Source organism: Anolis carolinensis, chromosome 3 (assembly GCF_035594765.1).
Source record: "Anolis carolinensis isolate JA03-04 chromosome 3, rAnoCar3.1.pri, whole genome shotgun sequence".
NCBI classification, from domain to species: Eukaryota; Metazoa; Chordata; class Lepidosauria; order Squamata; family Dactyloidae; genus Anolis; species Anolis carolinensis.
The window spans coordinates 237,532,976-237,558,303 of NC_085843.1; the positions used below are offsets into that span (position 1 = coordinate 237,532,976).

General features: G+C 39.9%; 1 protein-coding gene across 3 annotated transcripts in view; it reads right to left on the reverse strand.

Annotated features, from left to right (window-relative positions):
* The window catches only part of inpp5d (inositol polyphosphate-5-phosphatase D), a 92,716-nt gene extending 68,238 nt beyond the window's left edge, over positions 1–24,478 (reverse strand). For 2 of the 3 annotated variants that reach the window (XM_062976410.1, XM_003218437.4), the window contains exons 1-2: positions 23,393–24,478; positions 2,985–3,048 (exon numbers count right to left, since the gene is read on the reverse strand). In XM_062976410.1, coding sequence (XP_062832480.1) covers positions 2,985–3,048; positions 23,393–23,526 — 198 coding nt within the window. In that variant the 5' untranslated portion in view covers positions 23,527–24,478. Of the gene's footprint in view, positions 1–2,984; positions 3,049–23,392 lie in introns of those variants that run through there. The other variant, XM_062976411.1, reaches the window with a different exon arrangement.
* Between the last annotated feature and the right edge of the window lie 850 nt (positions 24,479–25,328).

The following is a 25,328-nucleotide window of genomic DNA, read 5'->3' on the forward strand; positions in this document are numbered from 1 at the left end:
ACACCTGAAAATATGTATTCGTCCCTTTGGGGAGATAAGGCAGTATACAAATAAATTATTATTGTTATTATTGTTGTTGTTTATTATTATTATTATTATTATTATTATTATTATTATTATTATTATTGTTATTATTATTATTATTATTGTAATGTTTTTTAAATGCTTTATTGTTGGATAATTTCATTATGTATTTCAGTACCTAAGGTTAACACTGCCAAATGTTGTACATTTTCTTTCTAGGATAATTATTCCAACCCCTTGATGATTTTGATTGCTTTTGTCTGCACCTTCCACAGTTGTTCAAGATTTGTTTTGAAATATGGTGACCAGAACTGCGTGTTCACACCACAGATTTGCATAGCGGTGTAGCAATGTTGACTGATTTATTAAGGATCGGTTTCACAGCATTTTTCATTGTGATAGCTGCTGAACACTCAACCATTGTTTTCATTGAGGCACCCATTACAGTCTAAGATCTCTTTCTGGCTCATTCATCTTCACTTGACCCATCACTTTATAAAATGTTCAGACAGGAGCTAATATTAGGTGCATACAACTAAAGCAATAAATATTATACATGGCCTTCCGTATCCACAGGATTTCAGAACACATTTTGCCAAACACCAAGCATGATGCTGATGTGTAAGAAAACTCTGCTGAAGCCTCCTGCTATTTCACAGATCTTCAGCTTTCTCTAGCATTTTATATAAGGGATACCATTTGACTAAGCCACTATATATAATGGGATGTGACTGTGAGCATCCATGGATTTTGCTGTTCACTGAAGGTCGTGGACCCAAACTCCAGCAGTTAAGGAGGGTTCACTATATTTACTAGAATAAACAACATGACATCAACCAGTGCAGAAATACATTGTATTGTGCCCAAATAGTTTTATGATTTGGAGCAGGCCAAATATATACAAATCTGTACACTGTGTCACTGTCCAATATTCATGTCTGAAATCCCTCAGCAAGATCAGATTCTGTCCATGTTGGCAAGGGATAACCAAATCTGAGTTACAGTCAACATATAGCATGTACTGTAAAGCTAAAGTCCACATATAGGGTGAGTTCTGGAACCTGCCCTAATGCTCTTAGTTATGGAATAGGGACAGTTCTATGAAGATTGGATAATTTCTGTAATCAACTATCATATGGGATGGCAATGCCAAGAGTAATCTGACCATTAGGCAAACTCTGGCCACAAATCCAATTGCTATCAAAGGGAAGCATGTTAATTTGTTACTGTTTCTATTTTTATTGTTAGACATAGAGACAGGTACTTGTGGGATTTTCTGTCTTGTGTGCCAAATAAATTGTCTGGTTTCAGGTTCTGCAAAAGTTGAGGTAAACCTTCTGCCTGGCTCAAAGTCAAGATATTATTCCTATGTGTTAGTTCTAGTTGATGCATGTCACAATTGCAACAGATGTCCACTTTAAATCAAAGTTCATCATATCACGGTTTCTTGCTATAAAGTGGAGGGTTAGGATTTTGTTGTTGCTGATGCTTTTAGCAAATGACGAATTGTATCCTTCCACATTTTGCTGCAGTCTCATCAGCCCTCATCACTGGTTATACTGGCTAGATCTAGTGGGCAAGATCCTGGAGAACTACAATACCAATGCAGTGCAACCAGTCAGTCAATAACTAACTGCAGCAAGCATAAACTATTCAACATTCTTGCAAGATATTCCTATGTTTCACAATATCAGAACTACAAAGGAAGGACATTATTCCACAAGGAAAAAAGATGGAATAATAATGATATTATTTGTTGGATTCTTATGATTTCCATTTGGATAACCAAACTTCCTTGACAAGCTGACACTTGTTCAGAGGAGGGCAACTAAAATGATCAAAGTTCTGGAGGTCATCCCTATGAGGAGCATCTTAAAGAACTAGATATGTATAGCCTGCAGAAGAGAAGGTTGAGAGGAGACATGATAGCCATGTATAAATATGTGAAAGGATGCCATAAGGAAGAAAAAGCAAGCTTGTTTTTTGCTGCCCTGGAAACTAGGACTCGCAGCAATGGGTTCAAGATACAGGAAAGGAGATTCCAGCTGAACATTAGGAAGAACTTCCTGACTGTAAGTGTTCTTCAGCAGTGGAACTCTCTGCCTCCAAGTATGGTGGAAGCTCCTTCCTTGGAAGCTTTTAAACAGAGGCTGCATGGCCAAATGCTGGGGTGCTTTGATTGTGCTTTTCCTGCATCATCATCATCATCATCATCACCACCACCACCATCATCATCATCACCATCATCATCATCATTTAATTTTTCCCCACTTTGGTTCAGAACCAAGGAGTTATCCATGGTTCTGAACCTATTTTGGCACCTTGAATAGCTGTTTTAAAGTTAAGTCTAATACCAAGAGTAGACTGGCAACACTCAAGGCATTTTAGACCTAGATATTATGTGTTTGCAGTATACACAGGAATTGACTTTCTCTAATTCTGCAACTATGTTTCATACAAATTTTCATATTACATAATTCACAGCATTTGAAATGAGTAAACCTTGCTTTCAAAATAAGTAAACTTGTATCTTTTTACCCAAATGAGACAAAAATTCATTCCATTTTTACATTTCTTGGTGTTTTTATGCCTTAATGGAAATATTGAACTTTTCTTTTTGTCTGGAAAGTAGTGGATCTTAAAAAATGGTTTTTTTTTCTGTGTCCCTTCTTGCCAGCATTTCACATTTCTATTTACCCCTTTGTTAGCCTACTGCTTTTAGGTGGATAATCTTCCTTCACCAGACTTGAAGAAATATACAATTGCAAATCCAGCTAATTTTGTACATGGAAGGGACCATCTTGTTCTTCAGGTCAGGCAGTAAAATGTCTTGGTCTGTCCCTCAGTCGCATATAAATTGCTTTAGTTTTGCTATATATTCCACTGATACCCAGAGTCCTGCTTTTCATAGTCAAAAGGTATATGCAGAGTTCCACATGAAGCATTAATTTTGATCTTACCTGGATAACCAGCTTATCTTCTTTATTCGGAAGTATCCTGTAAGTATAAACACACTTCCGATACCTGGAAGGCATTAAAGAGAGTGGTAAGAACAATTAAAATTATCCCTCTACAAAAACAAAATGTACATCTCAGAAACTGTTAAATGTTGTCAACTATATATATATATATATATATATATGTTCGGAAAATTCAAATAGCATGTATAGTATCAGTTGTCCTGGCTTCCCATGCCAGAAAGTGCCTAAGGCCCCTTCTACACTACTCTATATCCCAGGATCGGATCCCAGATTGTCTGCTTTAAACTGGATCATATGAGTCTCCACTGCCAGATAACCTGGGATCAGATCCTAGGATCCTGGGCAGTGTGGAAGGGGCCTAAGTCTACTCTCGGGCTATAAGCTTTAAGTTTTCAGTTCTGTATTGCCAACAGCTATCCCTCATGGTTTTGTATTCCATAACCATCTTGTTGTTCTCAAATGCATTTTAGTTTTCCCCAAAATAAGACCTACCCTGAAAATAAGACCTATCATGATTTTTCAGCATTTCTGAGGATGCTCGAAATAAAAGCCCCATTTCAAAAATAAACCCTAGATATAGTTCATTTAAAAAGTCAATTTGGAAACATAAGACTGCTCCTGAAAACAAGCCCTAACACATCTTTTGGAGCAAAAATTAATATAAAACACTGTCTTGTTTTTGGGGAAACAGTGTATATATCCTCTGTGTGGCACTTCTGCTAAATAAAAACTTTATTTACATTTCCAAAACATTTTCCCCCTGATATTTTATTTCCTTTTACTCATTTCCAGCTCATGGGATTGTAATAAACTTGAAAATGTCATGTCACAAATGTTATCATCAAGAAGATGGTGAAACTTTATTATGGGTTGCTGTGAGTTTATTATGTTTTCAGATTTCATTATGTGGCTTCAAAGAGGCTGCTTCTTTATTTTTAATTTAAATAAAAGCAATGCAAGATATTAGTGCTAAGGATATAACTCAGCTGTCTCCTGTCTAGTATTTTCCAGACATTTTTGGACCAAAACTCCTTTTATTTGTTAATCTCAACTAGAATCAGCCCACTGAATCAATATGGTTTTCCTATGTGTTTATTTACTGTTCAACAAGTGACTCAATGGGCCCACTTTAGGTGAAACTAATCAATAGGATTCACACCACAATTTGAAACATCTGGCATGTACTAATTGTTGGCGGAATGGCCTTGTCAGTGTAAAATAAGAATTAGAGATTCAGCTGCTCTTCTGTAGTGTATTGATCAACTCCATTTTGAGAACAGCTGACATCACCCCATGGCCTGTATTGTTTTGCTGAGCCTTGTGATTTGTGTTATACTAGAAGTGCTGTAATTACAATATTATGGGCCTGGCAACAATAACCAGATGTTATTGGTACCAGACCCTTAGAAAATTCCTCATCAACCTTAATACATTTGGTACAGGTCACATAGATCTCAGATCAGGATTATCACATTTGCACTTTGTCGTTGCTTGCATAATTCTGAAGTTCTATAAAATAATGATGCTTGACATAAATTGTGTCTTGGATAGTGGAGTGAATAGGTTTGACTTGAGTGGGGTGAGTAGGCCTGGTGTCAGAGTTATTGTTTATTGTCTGTTTGCCTTCCTGTTCAGTGTCAGGACTCATCCTAGCTTCACGTCTCATCTGGGAGAGACTACAGGGCTGATATTTCAGATCCTACTCAACAACCTAACTAAACCTTATCGGTTATATGCTGGCACCACTGTTCAGTTTCTCTTGTACTGGTAACATCTAGAGTTAGACAGTGCTGATGTCATTCTACTGAATGTTTCCTGACTACCACAGATGGCAGCTAGTGACCTGAACTGGAGCCAGGCAAAATGTTTAACTAGATGTTAGCAATAGAAGAGAAAAAGAGGCATGGAATCACAGTCTCGCCTTCTTTTAACGTTTAATTTGATGCTTAATCTGAGTGCAAACACTTCCGTGATATTTCCATTAAATGCCAACGGAGACAGAAATTGTGCCAGGATGCATCAAGATCTAGCCCCACCATCTGTTTTATTTTTGGATAAGAGCTACATCTTGGGATATATGAAATTATAAAAAGAAAGTGCCTCTGATCATGTGCACTGTCCTTTTCTTCATGACTAAGGGCCCCTCAAGATTGATTGAAAAGTTCAAGATTTTGTTTATGTTCTTTCTGATTTCATACTGGATTAAAATAAACTAACCCGGGGAGTTGGTATAAAAAATTCGGGCTTGTATCAGGAGCCAACAAAAATATTCTGGAATGAACAAAGCATGAATAGATTGTAAAAATAAATTTGGAAAGAACGAAGACAAAAACCTTAGTTTTTCCTCATCTTTTTAATGAGTCTGGATACACCCTTAATTGTTCACATGTTTAGATACAATTGTGACATTTGTTATCAAAACTATCCACAATTGCATAGAGAAACAATGAAGTGACATGGGAAAACCTAAGAGGATGTTGTACCCCAGGCCTGGAAGCCCTATGACCACAGAACCACACAAGAGTCCAGAGTATAAGCAAACAGTATATTGCAAAACACATAAAATATATGAAAGAAGATGTAGAATCCAAAAATGGGTTAACGATAGGTGAGAACTAGACAGTAATTCCAAATGTCTCATGCAATTCCTAACCCTAACCCTAACCCTAACCCTAACTGGAGCCCCCGGTGGCCAAGGGGATAAAAGCCTCGTAACTTGAAGGTTGGGTTGCTGACCTGAAAGCTGCCAGGTTCGAATCCCACCCGGGGAGAGTGCGGATGAGCTCCCTCTATCTGCTCCAGCTCCATGCGGGGACATGAGAGAAGCCTCCCACAAGGATGGTAAAACATCAAAACATCCGGGCGTCCCCTGGGCAACGTCCTTGCAGACGGCCAATTCTCTCACTCCAGAAGCAACTCCGGTTGCTCCTGACACGGGAAAAAAAAATGCAATTCCAAGTAATATAGTCCAAGAGTAGCCAGAAAGTCACAAGTACACCATAAATCCATAAGCAAAGGTATACTTAGCAAAAACTTAAGCAAGAATACAAAATGATAACACAGAAAACTTCCAGAATACTTGAATCCAATAATAAGGCTTGATTTGAAACAAGGACCAGAGAATACAGGCCTAGCTTTCTCACTTGAATACTATGTTACCTGAACCTCTTATGTAAACAACTTGCTATGACAGCCACACAGTCATTTCTTTTCCTACAAATTTTCTCCTCAGCTTTCCCATGTAAGCGCTTGGACAGGCACTATTTTCTGTTCTAATCTGTAAACAAAGACCTTTGTTGACTTCCATAACTCCAGGTGTTTTTCCCGGTCTCCTTCTGTATCACTTAGTCTTCCACCTGACTTCTTATCTAATGTTGTAGTTTCTGGCTCCACTTCCTAACCCTGGAGTCTTGCACTTTCTGAAATGGGATTTTCCCAGAGAAAGCCATCATTTCTTTGACTTGAATTTTCATCACTTTGTGCCCCAGGAGATCCCACAATTCTCTCTAAATCATCAATGAACCCATGAGCCTCAGGCTGTACTACAACAGAGGACTCAAAAACTATTTCCAAGATTATCACTAGCTCCCACCATACAGACTGGTTTATACATTTGTTTCTCCACAGAGTTGCATATACATGTATACAATTATGAGGATGAATTTAACACTGTTAACTTTCCTATAATTTTTATAACTACGGAACAGGGATTCCAAGATCCATTGATAGCTTCTTCTGGATGACTTGGGATTAGAGCCTCTCTCTTTTTCTTTCATTGTCATCATGGTGATGAACCATGCACTATTTTGGGCTAATTTTTACTATATTTCAAAACAGAGAAGTGTGTGGGAGGATTGGGGGCATATCAAACCACTACAATTTCAGGTCTTTTTGAACACTTGAAAACACTTTTTGAGGGCCAAATCTGCCCATATTTGCAGGGTATGGGAAGGGCACTTTGGGTGCTGGAAAAGGGGTAATTTAGGAGCTACACTTCCATACTCCTGATCTTGCATTCCCAATATCAGACAAGCTGGGAGTATTAAGTCTGGATTGGGCAAATAACTACAGGGATGGGTTCAGGCCTTCTCAACTGCAAGACTCTCTTGATGTTACAATTATCATGCTTTATAAGTGAACAAGGCAGTTACATGATTAAACAAATGTAACTGCCACTGTCATGTCTATTTTAGCCCTGAATGTGTGAGACTCAAATTGAATGTGTGACTGCATTCTGTGTCATTGCTGAAATTCAAGCATTTTTTGAAAAGCTAATAGCTTATGGTGCCTGCAGTCTGCACTTTTACAATGGTTATTATTTCCCCCAACAGGTTAGTAAGCAATGAAATAATCTTTAAGAGAACACAGAAATGCCATGTAGCAGTCTTCCTTATTTGTTTTCTTTCTGATTACATTTGGTAGATGGAATAAAGAACATAGGGTGGAGTTCTAAATGAAGAGCAACATCGATCAGAAAGAGTTTTGCTATTTAAAACCAACTCACTTCTGGTCAGTACAGTAACTTGTTTTAGCTTAATTCCAGACTTTCATGGCAATGGGCAATTGGAATTCCAAGGACATACCAAGTACAGAAGGACAATTAATTGTTATCTTTTAAATGAGTTCTAGATTAAATCAAGTCTGAACTCTATCTGGAAGCCAAGATGATTAAACTGAGATTGTCATACTTTGGATTTATCATGAAAAGGCACAAATTACTAGGGGAAAAAACCATACTGCTTGGTTAAGTAAATAAAAAAGCAGTAGGAAAACACAAAGACTACATTCCAGATGGTTCAAATCATGGTCTTGAGTCTTCAAGAACTAAGCCGAATGACCTTTGACAGGGTGACTTGCAGGTCTTTTGTCCATGGTGTCGCCATAAGTTGAAGATGACGCGATGAGAGTTAACAACAATAACATCTTTTGCATTAGGGACCTGATCATATGGAGGTCGAGCATCTGGGAACAGCGGGGGAAACCGTGGGGCAGTGTACCACTTTGTCTCTTTACTGTGGTTGGTCATGGGCCCCATCCCACAACATTTCCCTGCTGTTCCCAGCTTCCTCCTGTGCTGTTCCCAGCTTCTTCTATGGGGGGTCAGGTAGTCACCCAACTCCTCAAGACTCCGTGTCTCTGCACTGCCAGCACACTGCCAACATGGTGCCTAACAGAGACTCACCAGACTCCGTACCGGCAGCACGCAGAGACAGTCTCAACTATCCATTTGATGAGGTCGTAGATCTATTTGAATCATAAGTGAAGGAGGAGGGATTTTGTCACATGATGCTGTTATACTATTGCAATGGTGGATTAATACCGCCTTTGCATCAGCACAACATTGGTGCCATCTGCACTGCCTATTTAATGCAATTTGAAGCTAAATTTAAACTGTGGTGGCTAGACAACAAAAGGAAAATGTGCATCAGTGCTCTGAGGTTTGTGTAATCAGAATCTGAGCTTCAAACTGATTCCAGGATTTCCTTTGTAATCATCTGCACAGTGAAAACACTTTCTTCAATACTGGTTTGAAACTGACTTAAGTGGTCAGTGTATGTTATCATTGTGGTTTTGCCATAAAAAATGGGGGATTTTGGGGTTTTTTCATGTTGGAAGCAATCCATTAACGATCCCTCTTTCTGTATGTTTCAGTAATCAGTTTTAGTGTAAATGTCTCATTCCACCTAATTGCAAAAATGATTGAATGGTGGACATGGTCTGGATAGGGTTGGATTGTCCCTCCCTTGAGGATTCCTAAGGAAATCTCCACCTGGGTCACACTACTTAAGTGGGGAAGACAAGACTTCCCAAGAAAATAGAGTTTCATGATCTGTTTTCTATGTTGAATAGTCTTAAAACCCTTTTTAATTTTTTTTTGGAGGGAAGAGATATATAAATACTTTTTTATAATCAATAACTATGTGCACTTGGCCTGTGAATCTTTGGAAGTCACTATTCATACACCTTTACTTCACAGGGGTGCCTTTCCCCTGCTTTCCTGTTGTACTGTGTGCCACATTGTTACACTATAATTATGTTATTACAGCTTTTAAAAAATAAATAAATAAAAGGAAACAAATCATGATGGAGGTGGTAGGACAAACAAGGTGGTTTGCTGAGACCGCGGCTGAGACAATCTGCGACTGGTGAGAACCTTTTTATTTTTAAATTCCCACTACGGATGTTCAAAGGTCTGAAGAAGCTCAACAGCAGCTACTGGTGCCGGGATACCTTTAGCAACAATCTTTCCCCCTTTTAGTTATATTGTCTCTAACCCTCAATAAACACGCACCCTGGTGCGTTATCCTCTATTTTTGACTACTTTGAATCTCTTTCTGTCTCCCTGAGTCTATTGCTTCCATTATTGCCTCCTGTAGTCGGCTCCAGTGGCCATCGGGCTACATAGCTCTTCTGGCCCACGGCCCCCACGGCCCTTGGAATAGGGCTTATTCTCTCCCTCTTCCCCATGCTAACCACCCCTTTGTCTCCCTGAACCCCTTCACCATCTCACCTCCCTCTTGGTGGAAGCCTCTGTTATCCACGGATCCCAATTTTTCCTATTTAATGTGTATATTTTATATTTCTATGTATTAAAACATGAAACTTGAAACAGGAACAAGGAAATAACAACCGGAGTAAAATCAAGGTCTACTCGAGAGTTCGGCCCGACTGAAACTGGAACTGGAAATATTTGGCTTGGAAACTGGAGCTAGAAATGGAGAAACCTCTTTCCAAGAAAGCAACATTGACATCGCAAGGAATCTACAGTGCAAAACGCTTTTATGGATCCTAAACTGAATCCCAAGTAGGGAGAGCAATAATCCCAAAAAGTTCCCATGGGAACTCTAAGCATTATCCCCTCGGGACGCCAGACGTTGACTTTTACGAAGGCCTTGTTTAACACTTCTCTCACGATTCAGAAATTCTCTCCTATTAAAACCCGCATTCTCAGGCGAGCTGAGAACATCTGGCCCAGACAAGGGAGACTCCCTTCCAATTAACTGCTCTTCCTGGCTGATGCAAAGGGTTCTCGGAACTGGGTGAAAAGTCATAATAAACCTCATCTGTGTCAGAGATCAGCTCCTGATCAGGCTCTGAAGCCATGGCTGGCTGAGGTATAACAGGAACAGACTATTAATTCAATCATTATGGACAATATGCTGCTTGGAAACACAATGGACACTGATGCAGAGTCACCAGACCCACTCAGTCAGAGCTCATTAAAACAATCACCAAGATAATAACCTGCCTGGGACCTGTTGGCCCCACTTTGTTCATCCCAGAGTTGGGACAATGTAATCCAATAATAAAACTATGTCTTTTTTGTCTGGATTCTCCATCCTGCCCTCGCCAGCCATTGGAGAGCGGAAATCTGCATTGGAAGCGGGGAACGCTCTCTGATTGGCTGACAGGTGCAGCAGTCCCACTGTAACACTCCTAAGCGGCTCGAACACTGGGAACCAACACAGTAGCCAATAACAATATAATATCTTTATTAAAACAATAAAAGTTCCAAATGGAAATAAACAGAAGTAGCAATTGACCTTCCAGAAAAGATCAATTTTAGTCCAATAATATAAAGTCTTATGTCCGATATTAGAGTTCAAAATCCAATAACCGAAACACACTCAAACTCCGCCTAAGTTTTGAGTGGGGAAATAAGCAGAGCAAGAAGAATCCTTTAGAAGTAATGTTCCAAACAGGGTTTCAAGGCAAGGCAAGTTGTAAGTTCAGGAACTGAAACGCAGTCCCTTCAAGGTAGGAAGGTAAACCAACACCCGGTCTACTCCAGAGTAAGCGCACCTTCAGGCCGCTTGCAATTCAGGAACGAGAGACGACGCTACTTCTTAGTCCAAAGTTAAGTTGCCATCGCACCGAAGATTCTCTGCGCACAACTTTTATTGAAGTTCATAGCTCCCCCGAACCAGGTGTTAAACTCCCCAAAACTTCCCAAGAGAACTGGACCTCCAAAACTGTGAGGACTCATGGGCCTTGTAGTCCTGTTCCTAGTACTATTGTGGCAGACGAAGAGGAAAACATGGGGTTTTCGCCGGTTCAGCAAGAGCCGGAGTCCCTTCACCTGCAGGATGTTGATGTTTGCCCTCAAGAATTCAGCCAAACAGGCCTTGGGCAGAACTCCCCTCCGTTTCCCAGAAAAGAATCTTATTCCAGAGAAAGGGGAGTCAGAGAAGCTCAACGGAGGAGTTTACGCATCGCTGCCAAACAAATGGCTGATTAGGTCTGCTTCCCTTGGGAAATTCTAAGGAGTCACACATCTGGACAGAGTTGGGTTTCGCTTCTCGTTCTCTAGGGAAAGAGTTCTGTTGGCGGGAAAACGAGACCCAATATAGGTGTTTGGCGCGAGGGATTCTTTGCGGAGTCAATTGATCAGCTTCAGGAGAGAGATCGTGTGTGGACTTTGTAATCCCAGTTCCTTGCTTCCCGGATCAAGCTTCAAGCCTTGCCCTGCCTCGCGGTTTTACCACGAACCCTGCTTCATGCTTCATGTTTTGCCTTGTCTCCAGTCACGGATCTAGTCAAGAATCAAGTTTATTTCCAGGCTTGTTGTCAATCTTCATTGGACTCTAGGACTCTGCTATTTCCCCACACTATTGCTTGGCAAAGTGTGTGTTTCGGTCAAGTGGATTAAAACTTTGAACTCTAATATCATTTATTGGACAATACATTTTTGGACTATATTTGACCTCATTTGAAAGGTCTGCTTCTGAACTATATTCTTCACTTGTTTGTATTGATTTTATATATTTCTTTAATAAAGATATTAGATAGAGACTGGCCTCTGTGTAAGGTTATTGGTGCTCTGCTGCCAGGGTTCTGACAAAAACATCATGCCAGGTGCCTGCCTCCCTAATTCTTCCCAAGAGAACTGGGAACAGCCACAATCGCCTCGTTCTGCTAATCTGACACTTCTCCTTACAGATTGCCTTAGAGAGTGGTCTGTTTTCAGAAAAGCCCTTCTATCAAACGGTAACTCCTCCAGAGAGCCGGGAAGAGCCGGCTCCTTCTCAAGGCCGTCTGTAATTGGCTCCGGCATGAAAATGTCAACAGAAGGCATCTGGGAAGGAACAGAATCCTGCTCACTTGGGAAAAAAACCCAAATCCTCTTCATTTTGGACAGCAATGGCTGTGGGGTCAGGGGCCAAAGGTGCCTGAGACATCACACCCGCCTCACCAGGTAATCCCACCCAGCTGATCATGACATCAACAGGGCTCTGCCAATCAAGGCAAAGCCAGCTCCAGCTGGGACAGGAGCGGGAATTTGAAAAAATAATACTGTATAATAATATCTGTTTTGCAATGTTATGGTGTCTCAGCTTACTTTGGCAGATTACCATGAGCTGGCATCATGTCAGCTGACTTGAATAAATGCCTCAGTGGCTTCTTCTTCAACTTGGTGAGATTTTCATTTGGGAACATTGGGCTAGCTTCCAAGCAACAGTATCAGCATTCTTAACAAATACAAATGTGGTGTTTTTTCAGACAGGACAACTTGGAATAATTGACTAGTGTGCTAAACACCAAAGCCATTTTCCCAAAGGGGAATCACATTTCCTTATTGCTTTTCTCTTTTAAACATAAAAGTGGCAATGCCTAAAATATATATATTCACTTTCAGATTTAATCCCTACACCACCCTTTGCTCAGTAGTAGTATCCTGATGTGCTTTCAAAGTGCAAATAGAAAAGAGAGGGGAAAGCAGAAGGGCCTTCAAGATGCACTTTGGAAAAGATTGTGTGTCTTACTTGGTTGCAGTTATTTCCATTAAGAGACAGGAAGATACAAGAAAATATACTGATCCTGATCTCACTCACATTTTTCCTCATTCAAATTTTAATTTTCCTTTCAGATCATGTTAGGAAAATTACTTCTTTGCTTATCATGATAAACACTGTAAGCCTTTTGTCCTTTCAGTTAATTTAGATTATTATGGATGTATTAGGTAGGCAAACTATTTCCATGAAAGAGGTCATTTAGCAAACTAAGCATATTTCCATTTATTTTATCTAGGAATGCTTCAAGTAAATATTTTATCATAGCATTATTCTATCTCATTCAAGGAATTTTATCAGTAGGTGACAATCTTCCATTTTTAACCCACCATTTCCTCTGTCCTTTTCCCTTATACACAAAACACCAATTACATAGGAAAAGGAACAATCTGCAATATTTTTTTAGTGTTAGCACTAAAAGCCACCCATCCAGAAGCACCCAAAACACTATTTTTAATTATGTGTTGCAAAACTGCATTTTGACTTACGTTTCACTTGAGAAAGCCATTTTCTTCAAGAAATTGCTTTCCTTGTTGCAACCATGGCAAATTTAGCCACAGACTGGATGATTTATTGGCTGTCATTACAAAATTCAGAGTTCTCCAATTTTACTACTTGATAACAATACTTCATAGTCAGTCAGAGAAACCAATTTCTACATTTTTAGGTAACAGAATACTCTCCTTTCCAGTCCCTTCTCACAACTGCATAACACAAGGTGGGATATTAATTACACAAGATTATTTGCCTAACATGACAGAGGAAATTAATCATAGCAATATATCTGCTGGTGAAAATGTAGATAAATTAAATTAATCTCCAGTCTATGGTGAAACTTAATCAGAAAATGCTTTTAACACTTGCCATTAAATTCAGACAACACTGAACAAAGATGCCTCTTACTCTAATCTTAAATGACAGCAATGATAAATCACAACTATAAAAAGTGTGTGATGGAGGGACTCCCTGACTTCCAGACAGGCAGACTTGTAAAATCTAGTTACATTTCTATATGAGGACAAATTCCTCATAAAGTCTTTCTCCTGCTAAAGCAGTGGTTTCACAACCTGTGGTCTTTGAACCACCAGTGGTCTCCAAGAACTAAAATATGATCCACAGTCTCACCATTACTCTACCGTTGCAAGGAGAGCAACTGGTCTCGCGAAACCCTCTTATAGAGCAGAGGTGTATTAAATATGGTTTTCTGTGGGCGAGCAGATGTCGACTACTAGATGGCATATGTTCTGTATCAGAAACCAAAGCTGATGTGGTCTATCCAATGCAATTCTCTGAATCAACACCTTAAATAACCAAACCAAATCTAAAGTTGACTAAAAACTAATTCGTAACCCTTTTGGTACTAATGTTGGTGAGTGGTCCCTGGTCAAAGTGGTCCCTGGTCAAAAAAAGATTGGGAACCACTGTGATAAAGGGTTAATCTTGGACTATCACCAAGAAGCCCAGGCTTAGATCATCATTCATCCATGTGTTTTGATGGAATTTCAATGATGTTATTTGACTTCCACTGAAAGTTTGTACTAACATTAATTGTTTTAAGGTGAGAATGGATGACCTTAAAACAATTTTTGTATAAAAATCAGTGGAAACTGAGAGAGGCGGCCTTCAGACAACCATCCCAATGATAGTAGATGAGTCTTCTTTCTATGTTGCCATTATAAGGAAGATGACTCTGCCTACAAATATAATACAACCCCTTTATTCATGGGGGATACATTTCTAGACTTCACACCAATAAACAAAACTGCAGATAATTGTGAAGCCTATTGGAATGAAAGACTTCAAGTATAAGAGTCATGCTGGCAGATCAAGAAAATCCTTAAGAGACTTTATATTATATCGTACATGGATGAATGAAATTTGAGAGGCCTCTCCTATGAATATAGGAATAAGACTTTATCCATTTGCCACAATAATATTTCACATACCTAACCACACCATGAAGTTCACAAGTGAGCTGCTATCTCTCGTAGATCAACTGACAGTGAGGACATAAATGTAAAAAAATTAAGATATTGCCACCAGCTACACTTTGAGGATACCATCAAGAAGGAAAACATTCTGCTTCAGGAAAGATGTTGCCACCAGCTACACTTTGAGGATACCATCAAGAAGGAAAACATTCTGCTTCAGGATGCATACTATTGAGGTTAAAGGGGATTTCATCCTGTACCTGCCCAACAGTTGTCCTACGACATTCCAGAGCTCTTTGAAATGCTGTTGCTGCTATAAGCGAGACCAGAGATATTTTAATTATTCATTTTTCCTAATTGATTTTTTTTTAAAAAAATCAATATGATATTATTATATATTTGTTTTGAATGGTCTCTAGGTTTCAATGTATCAAAAGTGTTTTGAATGGATTTGAGTGCCAACAGAATGCGACTGCTTTTTGACCTGCAGAGTGAAATTCTTCGAGTGAACAAATATATATATGTACTAGCTGTGCCCGGCCACGTGTTGCTGTGGCGAAGTCTGGTGGTATGGGAAATAAAGTATTGAGGAATTGGGGGTAGTTAAGGTAAAGGGTAAACGTTTTCCCCTGACATTAAGTCCAGTCATGTCTGACTTTGGGGGTTGGTGCTCACCTCCATTTTTAAGCCAAAGAGCCAGCGTTGTCCATACCCTCCTCGAAAGTCATGTGGTCAGCATGACCGCATGGGGCGTCGTTACCTTCCCGCCGGAACCTCCAGATGGCGTAGTGGACTAAGTGACTTGAAGGTTGGGTTGCTGACCTGAAAGCTGCCAGGTTCGAATCCCACCTGGGGAAAGTGCGGTTGAGCTCCCTCTATCAGCTCCAGCTCCATGCGGGGACATGAGAGAAGCCTCCCACAAGGATGTTAAAAACATCAAAAACATCCGGGTGTCCCCTGGGCAACGTCCTTGCAGACGGCCAATTCTCTCACTCCAGAAGCGACTCAAGTTGCTCCTGACACGAAAAAAAAACCTTCCCGCCACGGAGGCACCTATTCATCTACTCTCATTTGTATGTTTTCGAACTTCTGGGTTGGGAGAAGGTGGGGCTAATAGTGGGGGCTGTGTTCGCCTGCGACCTTTGGGTCCAGAAGTTCAGCAGCTCAGCGGTTTAACACGCTGCGCCATCAGGGGAGATTATTTTCTCAAGGTTGTGAATATACAATATTTGTGATTGTTTTTTGTCTGTTGGAGGCAAGTATGAATGTTGGAATTATGGAAAATGATTAGCATGTAATGGGCTTGCAGCTTTAAAGCCTGGCTGTTTTCTGGCTGAGGGAATTTTTTGTTGGGAGGTGTTAGCTGGCCCTGATTTTTCCTGTCTGGAATTCCCTTGTTTTGAGAGTGGTGTTGTTTGCGATATTTTATGTGCTTCTATTGTGTGTGGGTCTCAGAAAAGAGAGGATTTGCCAGACTTTGATGATGGGAATACTTTGTTGGGAGGTGTTAGCTGGTTTCCTGTGTGGCATGGCCCTGTTTTCAGATTGTTGTTCTTTATGTAGTGTTTTGATTTTAGAGATTATATTGTTGTGTTTTATTATAGCAGAGAAATTTTTATATATTGATTTTATTGTTTTTGAATATTTGGAGCCAGATTGTATTCATTTTTACGCTTCACAGCAACATAATAATAATAATAATAATAATAATAATAATAATAATACTAATAATGAGTCTGGTAATACACACTGCTTCAGTGCATTGTGAGCTTCCTTTCTGGAAGAATCCTTTCTTGGGAGGTGTTAGCTGGCTGTGATAGTTTGTTTTGTGGCATTCCCAATGTTCCTGATTTCAGAGTGTTATAAAAACAATAAGTTACTATTATTAGTTATTATTATATTGTTGAATGATTATCAATGTTCTAATAATTATTATTCCATTTGTGAATGATTATCACTGTAATAATAATAATAATAATAATAATAATAATAATAATAATAATAATAATTTACTCTTATTTTGAATTGTTAATACATTATTGGATGATTATCAGTGTTATAATAATTATTATTATGAGAGCCTTGAATGTTTCTTATAGTTGTAATAATAATAACTTGTTATGATTAGTTATTATTGCATTGTTGAATGATTATTACTGTTATAATAACAATAATAAATTACTATTATTATTGGTTATTATTACATTCTTAAATGATGACCAGTGATTATTATATTCATAATAATTATTACTGACAGGGAAGGGAAAGGTGAGGGTGATAGGGCTTGAGAGGGAAAAAAGGGGGGCTGCTGAGGCATTGGAGGGGTTGTGATAACAATAGAAAAGGGGGGGGGGGCTCAGCCTGGGCCAACTTGGGCCTTCCCTCGAGTTGTTTTGGGCGCCAACTTCCACCCTTCCTGGCCTGAGGCTCTTTCCTCCCCCCCCCCCCGTCAGCCATTTAACCGGGTGAGGGGGAAAAGGAAGGGGCCTGAGGCCGGGAAGGGCGGGGGTTGGTGCCCAAAACAACTGGAGGGGAGGTCCAGGCCTGCTCGAGGGCCATGCCCTCCTCTTCCCCCCTCACTTTGAAATCCTCAGAGAAGAACCCGGGAAGAAGTCCTTGAGGCGGGCCAGGGTGCAGACGGCGCTGCAAGGGCCCGGTATGAGGAAGGCCGAGGCCGGGAGGAGGAGAGGGGGTGAGGCGAGGGGGGAGGAGATTGAGGGGGGGAGGGCCGAGAGGAATCCATCTTCCTGCCTTCCTTCAGCCCAGGCCCAGCTCTGAGTGTTTGTGAGGCCTCCTGGGTGAAGATGATGTGTGTGTGTGCGTGCGCGGGAAGGGAGGAGAGGGCAGTGTGCGCACAAGCGCACTTCGCCTGTTGCGGTTTTTGGGTTTTTGTTGGCCCTGTGATTGTGTTTGCCATCTTATTGTGCTGTATCTTACTGGAGCCGTGGATGATGGGTTGTTTTGTGAAATTTCAAGGTTGGGGGGCCTGTAGTTTTCTTGTTTTGTGCGTCGCCCTGATGCCATTACTCTTTTATATATAGATTTACAGTATGTTAAACAATAATGAAAACTCAAAAATATTTTGTCCTAGCTGGGGTTTCTCTCTTTTTCAGACCATAATACAACTGGCGAGGTAGCAATAAATCTCGAATGATGTTGATTAAAATGATTGTAATTCAAAAGGGCTGTCAAACCACTATATCTTATACACTATAGAATCTGTGAGTATGACTTAGCTTCCAGAGTTTTGAAAGTTACAATGATTTTTTCCATTTTATGTAAAATATTTCAATCCTACCTGATATTGTAGAAACTTTGGATGGCACACGATAACTTTTCATTTGCATGTGCTTTATATCAGGAACTCAGTAAGAGAGAGTTCTTTGAATCAAGTCTTTAGATGATTCGAGTTAAGCATCTACGTTTGAACTTTGGTATGTCCAGAATCATTGACGTGTTGTGTTAGAATATGTGCAAATTATATGTTCAAATAGTATAAATATTTACAGGTTTCAGCTGCTAATTTCAGGTCTCTTTTTTCATCCCTGGACTGGAAACTTTTGGTCTGGCTCATGGCTTCATTTCTGCTCTGAAACTGATATGCAGTATCTGAGAAATGTGACATTCTTTTCTTCTGCTTTTTTTTCCAGACAAGTAAGTTTAAGTGGCTGTACTTATGAAGATCAGTTTAGGAAGATGTGGTTATTACGCTGACATTTAAGTTATCACTTCCCCAGATAGCAAGAGTGATAGTCTGTACTGCCTTGATGAGAAAGACATATTTGCTATCATTGTAGAGGTGTGTATGTACAGCAGTGGTTCCCAACCTTTGTGCTTTCAGGTGTTTTGGGCTTCAACTCCCACACTTCCTAACAGCTGGTAAGCTGGCTGGGATTTCTGCGAGTTGAAGTCCAAAACACCTGGAGACCCAAAGGTTGGGAACCACTGACATACAGTATAAAACAAGCATAAAGGAAGCAAGCATTGACAGGAGAGAGGGCTTAACTATTTTGCACTACCAGGCGAGTTATTTATTTATTTCGTGTCAAAAGCATTGGTACAGCAAATACATTTCAAATAATGGAAATAAAAATAAAAAAAGAAAAGAAATCACAAGCAACTAAATAGTTTTGGGTTACCAGGCGAGTGATGTCACTTCTCTCTTCTTGTCTGCTTTCAGTCAAGCTAAACTCCAACATCAAAATGTCTGCAGTCCTCCAACTGGTTCCCTGTCCTTCTAGCTAATTGGATGGTGTCATCTTGTAATAATTGCTGAGACCTTTCAGAAACCAATTAATTAAACTTCAGAGCATCTCTCAGTTCCCTTTGGAACAAATAATAGGGCCAATGCTGAAGATCTCAAATTTCTAGCCGGGCTCATATGGATGGGTGTAATCTTTCAGAAATCTTGGTCACAAGCTGGTCAGGGCTCCGTTGGTTAAAGAAGCACACTGAACTAAGTTCAGAAGTAAACTGAAATTTCTTATTAGATTGTACCAATATTCCCTAGTTGAACACTGTGAAAGGCACCCACTGTAGGGCTATCTTCTTCCTCCCAGTAGACTTAAATCAAGGAAAAGTTTCACCACTCCTCTAAATGTTCCTCCTGCAACAGCAAGAATATCCAGTGGGCAGCAAAATCAGGCAATTCTAATTGGACGCCCCCCCGTCCCCCGTCCCCATGAGGATTTTCCTCCAGGGGCAAACCAACTTGGAAGCCCCTGAACAGACTTAGAAGTGGAGTTGGCAGATCAAAAGACAACCTGGCAAAATGGCACTACCTGGAGGAATCCTCAACATTGTGTGTCTGTGGAGCAGAACAAACAACTCCGCGTCTGTATGCTTGCACGCAATGCCCTGCCTCATGCACAAAGGAAGAAGTGTTTAAAGCTACAGACAATGCAGTTGGTGTTGCCCGTTTTTGGTCTAAAACTATTTAGCAGCTTGTGATCCCTTTATTGTTTATTTATTTATTTACAGTATTTATATTCTGCCCTTCTCACCCTGAAGGGGACTCAGGGCGGACTACAATGCACATATACATGGCAAACATTCAATGCCGAGTCCTTGATGGTAATACTTCCTCATTCTATTCCGCACCCTGCTAGCAATTTTTATAGTGTCAGAAATTAGTTAAATTAGCCTCCCTGCATAAAGCGGTACCTAGAATTTTTTACTCAACAGATGCAACTGTTTTTCAACCTGCTTAGGTGTGCAGCGAGCTAGGCTATTAACAGTCAGGAGCTCAATGTGACCCGGGCTTTGATTCCATGACCTTTCGGTCAGTAGTGTTTTATTGCAGCTGGCTACTAACCAGCTGCACCACAGCCCGGCCCATTATTTTATCAGTTTTAAACTTATTTATTTATTCAATGCTTTTGACACAAAAATCCCTAATCATTGGAGCAACTGATTCAAAATATGGGGGAAAATATTCCACCTAAACCTTAGGAAGAACTGACAGTAAGAGTTGTCTGACAGTAAAATATTCTGCCTCGGAGTGTGATGGAGCCTCCTTCTTTGGAGATATTTAACAGAGATTGGATAGTTGTCAGGAATGTTTGAATTGGGTATTCCTGTGTGGTTGAACTGAGTTGGATTGGATGGCCCTAATGGTCTCTTGCAACTCTATGATTCCTTAACATCAAAATGCATTTATTTAAAGTATCAGAGGCCAGTACTTTTCAAGCTGATTCTGGGAAATGATTATTTTCTTCCAGTGTATCATGAATCACTGCTTTATTTGTACCTGTTGCCTGTAATTGTTTCTTTCATTTCTGGGTGCTCAAGGCGCCCCAACAGCCAAAGGAGTGTGGACTGACATCAGTCCATACACCAACACTTTGACAAGAATTGCCATATATCACTTTTTGCCCTATCAGAAATTTTGTTTTGTTGTGTTATATAGGACAGCAAAGTAGCACAGAGCACACTTAATAATATAATGCCAAGGAATTAAAAAGTTTACAGCAAGTGCATCTGCACTGTAGAAAAAATGCAGTTTGACACTGCTTTAAGATCCATAGTTGAATGCAATGGAATTTTTGGATTTGTAGTTTTATGAGGCATCTCTTTAAAAGACCTCATAAAATTACAACTCCCGTGATACCATGGTATTGAACAATGGCAATAAAAGTGGTGCCAAACTGCATTTATTCTACAGTGCAAATAACCCTACCAAATGAAAATGCCTGGATAAATCAGTATATAGGCATGAGGTCAGCTTCTTTAAGAAGGGTTTTCCAAACTACAGATTCTGTATGAACAATTTTTTCTGTTGTTGTTGAATAAATCACCTCTGATCAAGGAGAAAGGTCTCAACAGACATTTTGGATATTCTTTAGCTTGATCTGATTTCTCATCAGTTGCCTCATGACAAAGCAGTAATCTAGATGGCCAAATACATCAGTTTCACCCTGATGATTAAGTTCCTTTGATTGCTCAAAGCTCACTTTGAACTGTCCTTATGCTTAATTCAGCAGCCGCTCAAGAGAAACACAGACTTTAGCTTCTCTTACTTCATCCTTTTACTTGGAATTAAAGTTGTTGCTAACTGGCCACACTGAGGAAAACATTTACTCAGGTTCCCCAGACCATCATCATTTCCAATATTGTTTCAGTACTCCCATTAAATAGTCCCCATTAAAGACAGTACAATTGAACCAACTGTGGGCATTCAATTCTCTACCAAATTTTCACTGTTTATTTGTAAACATTCAATGTATATTTGAATAATTAGATTTCTTCCCACAATATATTTTTTTAAAACACCATCATTAATGATAGATGTTGGGTTAGGGATTACAGATAATCATGAACTGCCCTCAGGAAAATAAGGTGGGTTATAAATAATAACCCATCCTATTATTATTATTATTATTATTATTATTAACTGTATAAATGCTAAAGATAATGAACTGTTAGTAAATATGTGTTGTCGAAGGCTTTCATGGCTGGAATCACTGGGTTGTTGTGCATTTTCTGGGTTGTATGGCTATGTTCCAGAAGCATTCTCTCCTGATGTTTCACCCACATCTATGGCAGGCACCCTCAGAGGTTGTGTGGAAGGGCCCTTAGTTAAAACTAGTTCACATGCCTGAGTCTCTGAGTCTTCAGAGTTGATTCCTCACGGGAAAAATAGGACTGAGCTTGGAAAATTTACATTTTGGACTATACTTTTCGGGATGTCCCAGTAAGCGTGGTCCATAAGAATGCAAGGTGAGAGACTCTAAGAAAGCTTGTCCAAATCGCAACCCATGAGCCACATGTGTCCCAGAATGGTGAATATTGCCCAACACAAAATCATAAACTTACTTAAAACTTATGAGATTTCCTTTGCATTTTTTGGTAACTCAATTGCATGATTCTCGAGTATGAACTTGTACGCGACAACAGAATGGAATTAAATAGTCAGAATGTGTTAGGTCCACAAATATCGGAGTACCGGTATTATCCGTAATTATAAGTGGTGGTGGATATCACGAAAATTATGCACTGACTTTTTTGTTTTGTTCATCAGCTGTCATTAATGTTAGTGTATTTTATGTGTGGCCCAAGACAATTCTTCTTCCAATATGGCCCAGGGAAGAAAAAGACTGGATACCCTGCTCTAAGTGATAAAGTCCAAACAAGGAAAATTACAAAACTCCAGTAAATGGGTATTCCTGAAATAAAGCTTATTTCTGTGATCTTTCATACATTCCCACTATAAGAGCATTCCAAGTAAAATTAAGGCCATTCCTGAAGATTATTCAGGAAGTCAGCATGTTTTAATAAAACCTCTTCAGATAAATCAAACCTATATGGATACACTTTTAATGAAAGTTGGCAAGTTCCAAACTCAGTGATTCAGCAAGGGGATGAGTGCCTTAAAATAATAATAATAATAATAATAATAATAATAATAATAATAATAAACAGGAAAAACTCAGCCGCTATCAGGACCTCAAGATTGAACTTCAAAGACTCTGGCAGAAACCAGTGCAGGTGGTCCCGGTGGTGATTGGCACACTGGGTGCTGTGCCGAAACAAGCATTTGGAAACAATAGGCATTGACAAAATTACGATCTGCCAACTGCAAAAGGCCATCCTATTGGGATCTGCGCGCATCATCCGAAAATACATCACACAGTCCTAGACACTTGGGAAGTGTTCCACTTGTGATTTTGTGATACGAAATCCAGCATATCTATCTTGTTTGCTGTGTCATATAAATAATAATGATAATAATAATAATAATAATAATTTACAAGGTGATCTCTCATCACATTGTTGGATAACTTAATTTGTAAAACTACCATCCCCCTTTATGCCTGCTAATTACTCACTACTCTTTTTAATGTCTACCATGTCTCCAGGTTCATTTACTGCAGTGGTTCTCAACCTGTGGGTCCCCAGGTGTTTTGGCCTACAACTCCCAAAAATCCCAGCCAATTTACCAGCTGTTAGGATTTCTGGGAGTTGAAGGCCAAAACATCTGGGGACCCACAGGTTGAGAACTACTGATGTACTGCTTTTACAGAACTAAACTGCTCCTCGATGGGATCATCTACTGTATCTAGAAAGAGTGGACAGCGTTGTAATATGTGTGGCTTGCATTCCCTGTGGAGCTTAAATAACACTGGAGATGCATCTGAGTACAGTAGAAGGTAATAGGCATACTTACAGCAAGCAGAGGGCAAATGCCGAAGAGATGGACTCACTGGCCCGCACAAGGAAGCTCCCATCCTTTCCCACTTTAGAGAGGAGGTCTTCAGCTCTTGAACGTGTGATGGTCCCATGGTACCAGCACTGATCCATGCCTCATAGGCCAAACACTCCACCTGCCCAATACAAGCAACTTTTAATTTATGATAACAATAATCAGCCAGCCAGCAAGTATGTTGAGATCTCAGAGCTGTCTGTGTGTAGTGTTCAGCAGCTGCCGCTCACTCAGCTTCCTGTTTTAATGGTGCAGAGAGGAGAGAGAGAGAGGAAATAGAGCTGAGAACTTCCTTATAGAAGCAACTCCAAACGAGAAAGACATGCTGCACTCACACTTCACCTCCGCATTCGCTCTTTCTGCATAGTTGCAGCATTCACATTAATTGGGAACCTTACTGTGTTTGTGCAAATTCGATGGGTAGAGTTCATAGCCCCCAAATTAATCTGCCCCTAGGCAAATACAGAGTTCTTTATCTCCTTCCCCATTCCTACACTTTCTCTCTCTGTCTTTCTCTGCCCTCTGTCTTATCAAAGATTTGGTTGTTAAAGCCTGAGGGTAGGAAATAGTCAGATTAATATTTATGAGCTGCGCTGCGAGCCTTTTTGGCTGAAGAGAATGGTATAAACAAACAAACAGATGAATACTTTAGTGCAGCATTGTACTAAATAATGGATACTGTATAACATTGTTAAAGGCAATATTCATAAGTTGTGGGAGAGCTGTTCACATGTATATGTAATTACGGGGGAAATGTGGCTAATAATATTTTGCTTATGCCCAAATATGTTATAGTTGGGTCTTGACATACAAGTAAAGTTTAAACTTTGATAGAAGTTTCACATTGTTTTGCTTCCATGATAGTTATAAATTAATTCATATAGTAAGTAACTTGATATCTGTATCAGAGACAAATGGGCTGGGGGGAAAAGGAAAGTACAAGACAGGAGTTGAGCTAATCAGTTACCATATACAGTAGAGTCTCACTTATCCAACATAAACGGGCCGGCAGAACGTTGGATAAGCAAACATGTTGGATAATAAGGAGAGATTAAGGAGAAGCCTATTAAACATTAAATTAGGTTATGATTTTACAAATGAAGCACCAAAACATCATGATATACAACAAATTTGACAGAAAAGGTAGTTCAATAGACGGTAATGCTACGTAGTAATTACTGTATTTATGAATTTAGCACCAAAATATCATGATGTATTGAAAACATTGACTACAAAAATGCGTTGGATAATCCAGAACGTTGGATAAGCGAATGTTGGATAAGTGAGACTCTACTGTATACTTGATTATAAGCTGAGTTTTTCAGCCCTTTTTTAGGGCTGAAAAAGTTTCCCTTGGTTTATACTTGAGTAAGGGTCCTGGCCGGCTTGTACTCGGGTAGACTTATACTTGAGTATATAGGTAATCAGAGCTCAACAGTTTTATCTTAGTAAAGTCTTATTATTATCTTAAATTAGGGAAGCCCTGATGGCGCAGCGTGTTAAAGTGCTGTACTGCTGAACTTGCGGACTTAAAGGTCGCAGGTTTGAATCCGGGGAGCGGAGTGAGCACCCGGCATTAGCCCCAGCTTCTGCCAACCTAGCAGTTCGAAAACTTACAAATGTGAGTAGATCAATAGATACTGCTCCGGTGGGAAGGTAACAGCGCTTCATGCAGGCATGCCGGCCACATAACCTTGGAGGTGTCTACAGGCAATGCCAGCTCTTCAGCTTAGAAATGGAGATGAGCACCAACACCCAGAGTCGCGGTGTGCGTTTTGTAACCACCATGGCCTCAAGTCAGTTTTTGTGGCCACCATGGCCTCAAATCAACTGCATTATAGTGTCAGTGCAGATGGCCCTCAGATTGAGTTCTTGAAAGCTTTAATCTTGATCTGAATTC